The sequence below is a fragment of the Morone saxatilis genome, unplaced genomic scaffold, assembly GCF_004916995.1.
Source record: "Morone saxatilis isolate NCDOM2014 unplaced genomic scaffold, NCSU_SB_2.0 Contig17, whole genome shotgun sequence".
Taxonomy (NCBI): Eukaryota; Metazoa; Chordata; class Actinopteri; family Moronidae; genus Morone; species Morone saxatilis.
Genome location: NW_023339729.1, coordinates 22,798,416 through 22,802,250, shown reverse-complemented (window position 1 = coordinate 22,802,250; position 3,835 = coordinate 22,798,416). Strand labels below are relative to the sequence as shown.

Below are 3,835 nucleotides of genomic sequence, written 5' to 3'. Positions count from 1 at the left end.
CACACAACAAATACAGTTTAACTTAATAAAACAGACCAATAATTAGGAATAAAGAAGGTAATTTTTTATATGCTTGATTGTAAAATCAAAGTTTTGATAAGAAATGTAGATGGTTTTAGCCAAGGGTTCCATAAGACACAAAATAATACCTGAAACTCTGAAGACACGCTAAACAAACACAGGAGGGGATGACCCCGACAAAACAGAACCGACATCGAAAATTGGCGGGGACCAAATGAAAAAAAAAAAAGCAAACGTTCGAATTTTTTTTTTTAAAAATTAGTAATAAAGGGCAAGGGACAGGGCTCCCCCAAAAAAAAAAAACAGGGGAAATCCATTGGAAGAAAACCCTGCCGAAGAACCCAAAGAAAAAAAAAAGCCCAAACAAAGAAAACCTCCTTGGGAAAGAAAAGAAAAAGTTGGAAGTTTTTTTTTTAAGTAAAAACGCATTTTGGGCAAAAAAAGAAAAAATGCTTCTCACCCCTCACAAAGCGTGTGTGTGTGTGTGTGTCATACTTGGCAAAAGTGAGGTGGAGAGAGGAGTTGTGTACAAGGTCGGGAGGTACAGCCTCTGGGTCAGTGTAAGGTTTTCCTGAGGAGGGCGAGATCAGAGACTGAGACAGAACCACCATCACCCTCTTCCAGTTGGTGCACGCCACCTGAACGGAGAACAATAAGAGACGTGAATTTGAACGAAGAAATAAAGAAAAACTATGATTTTTTTATCCTCTTGCTATTTTTTCACACACGTTCACACAAATACAAAGAGCAGCTGTACCTTGGGAACGTAGCAGTAGATAATCTGGTGTGTGTCATCTACTATCAGGTGATCCAGTTCCCTGTTGGGGATCTGCTCAAATGCCCGAGTCCTTCCTGGGAATTCCACAGCCTCCTTTCCTGAACATATATCCGTGATCCTGTTCTTCCTCACCTCCTGTTCTCTATCGTCCACAGCAGTGCGACCCTTGTCCTTCTCTGCATCCTGCCTTGTTTCCTCTTTCCTCTTATCTTGTTTGTCCCTCTCCTCCTCCTCTGCTTCTCCTCCTGTCTCCTCCGGGACCGCCGGTGTTGTACTGGAGGCAGTAGTGGGAACGATGAAGGAAGGTCTGGTATGGGCTCTGCTGGTAGACGTAGAGCGTGAAGGGCCAGTAGTCGCCTGGGAGCGACAATCAGTGTGAAATGACTGGGGTTTGTGCTCACGCAGCGGGTAGAGGTTGAAGCCCCCAACGTCGTCCCAGTAGACGATGATCAGCAGGATCATAAACAAAGACCCCAGGACGAACGCCACTCGTAGACCACGCCATATTCCCATGGTTATACTAGATCCAGTGCCGTGATTGGTGAAGAAAAGAGGAAAGGGTTATCTGAGCTCCATTGTGGCCATCTATCGCGGAAGGAGACACTTCCTACTTGCCAGCTGCAACTGCAAGAAACAGGAAGTGTTACTTTCTTTCTTTACAGCCCAAATGAAGTAAAGTGATTGAGCAACCAGAAACGACTCATAAAATACAAGAACTGGATATTTTAGATTTAAAAAAACTGTAAGCAGTACTCTACTTGTACTATGCTACTTTCAACTTCTACTACATCTGAGAGAAAAATATCACACTTAAGGGAGTATTTTTATAATGGATATTGCTGAGATCTAAAAAAAAAAAATCATTGGGGTTCACAGTATTTGTCCACAGTCAAAATATCTAGATATAAGCAGGTCCATTTAATTACACAGTAACAATTCTAGAAAGTGTATTTAGACCTAATATAGCATTGAAATACTTATTATCAGCTTTACATAGCTCTTTCTCAGAAGATTCCCTTTGAAAGGAATCTTAATTAGTAACTAAGAGCATTACTAATGGTTATTAAATAATCAGTTAGAAGCCATGAATAAGATCAAGTGCTGGGTTGTGAAAAACTCTTTGGCTGGTGTTTATTCCTTCTCTTATAATGCAGTCACTGTCTAGCATTAAAACATTAATAAATATAAGTGTAGCAGGTGACGGTAAAATAAAATGTTACTGGATTAGTGAGCTAATAAGAAAGCATAAGTAAATGAATTGTTTAGAAAGTAGTGCCAATATTTATTCTATTCCAGCGTTCCATTCTAGAATCTCACAGTTAACTTATAACACCTCCATCCCAGATGATAATGACACAATGTAACACTCTAGGAGCTGCCTGGTTGCCGCGGCAACATCAGACAATGAGTCTCATTGTCCTACATGCAGTCATTAGCTCAAAGCAATGAAAAATGTACAACATAATATAATACTGACATTTAAATTCAAACATTAAAAGTATACTACTCAGGCATCCCATCATTAAGATATTACACCGATTAGGAACAGGCGCTGCAGAATGCAAACAGGACAGCCTAGTGACAGTATTACACACCAGAAACAAACAAACAATATAAACGGGCTGATATTTAATGTCTTGGGGAGTTAAACACTGCACCCACAGTTTATGTGACAGGTGTGCTTTTCACTCTAAATGGAAATGCAAACTAGATTTGTGAGCTAGTATTCTACAGGCTTGGAGCTTACTGTGAGTAGAGAAATCAATGCAGGGCTGGGCAGTAATTCAATAATATCATATATAGGCTTTCAGCAGAATTTTATCATGACGATGCGGTCTTACGTTATTGTTCCATATAATAAATAAAAAAAATTTTGTTAAAGCCTTTGTTTTACACAAGAGTTTGAGCTCATGCAGCGTTCAACAGGGGGGCAGAGTTCATACCTTTTATATCAGTTTGATTATTTTACGTGCCATTTAGTCATTAAAATGTCAAATTAATAAATAAGATATAACTTCCCAACAACACTTAAGTTGTTACAGGTTCCAAGCTACGGTTTGCTCGACTTATTTCATATTAAGACTCTTTTAGTTTAGTGTTTTAATGTAGGCTATATAACACAAAACAATTCTGAGGTACTTAAATTACTGTACTTTATATATTATATTTACACTTTACTCGATTTCAGACATATTCAGAAATATTTGAGGCTATACTTTTGAGTTTTTACTCTGTTGCATTGAATTTGACGGCTAGTTACCAGCGACTTTGGAAAAGGTTTTACATCAGATTATAAAATACTCTGCATTATTATATAATAATGCAGAATATAATACTAAATAAAAACACAAAAACTGTACTCATTTAAGTTTTGTTCATTTATAACAAAAGTTAGCATTAAAATACCTAATATCACTTTTTCATCCTCATACTTTTACTTTATTTAATGTTGTGATACGGCAGGACTTTAACTGGAGTAAAAAAACAACAACATTGCATTGGATTCAACTTGTTTTGGACATTAGCCACAACATTTTAACATTTAAAAGTGAACAGATTTTTTAAAGGATGTACTATAAATGGTTGTGACCAGTGTGTATCTGCCCAGGGGCCGTGGGAACCTCAGGCTCCGCCCGGGCCCTCAGCTGTCACAGGGATGTGAACAAACGGAGCTGTGGGGGTGGAAGCTCAGCCTGCTGGTGGGTTTACACCCCTCACAGTCTGTCCCATAAAAACATCTGCTGTCGGGGAAAACTGTGGAAAAAATGACGGTCCCTAGTAAAAAAATCCAGACTGGAGTGGAGCAAAACAGCAAAAAACAAACCCTGGATGATTGTTTCTTTTGCGGTGTTTCTTTCCACTGTGCTTCAAATCTAAACTTCACGTTGACTGGAGGGGGGGGGGGGTATTCTGAGAAATCAAACATCCACAAAAAACATAAAAATATATGAATATGTGAACTTTGTGGAGCTTTAATAGCAAGTTTCCAGTGTAAGTTGCAACATTTGATTTTTACTTTTCTTTTTAAAGACACGC

At 38.6% G+C, this 3,835-nt stretch overlaps 1 protein-coding gene across 1 annotated transcript in view; it reads right to left on the bottom strand.

The window, feature by feature from the left end:
* The window catches only part of LOC118326607 (carbohydrate sulfotransferase 12-like), an 8,296-nt gene that overhangs the window by 3,847 nt on the left and 614 nt on the right, over positions 1 to 3,835 (bottom strand). Inside the window, exons 2-3 of the mRNA XM_035659636.1 lie at positions 779 to 1,423; positions 517 to 659 (exon numbers count right to left, since the gene is read on the bottom strand). Coding sequence (XP_035515529.1) covers positions 517 to 659; positions 779 to 1,312 — 677 coding nt within the window. The 5' untranslated portion in view covers positions 1,313 to 1,423. The remainder of the gene's footprint in view (positions 1 to 516; positions 660 to 778; positions 1,424 to 3,835) is intronic.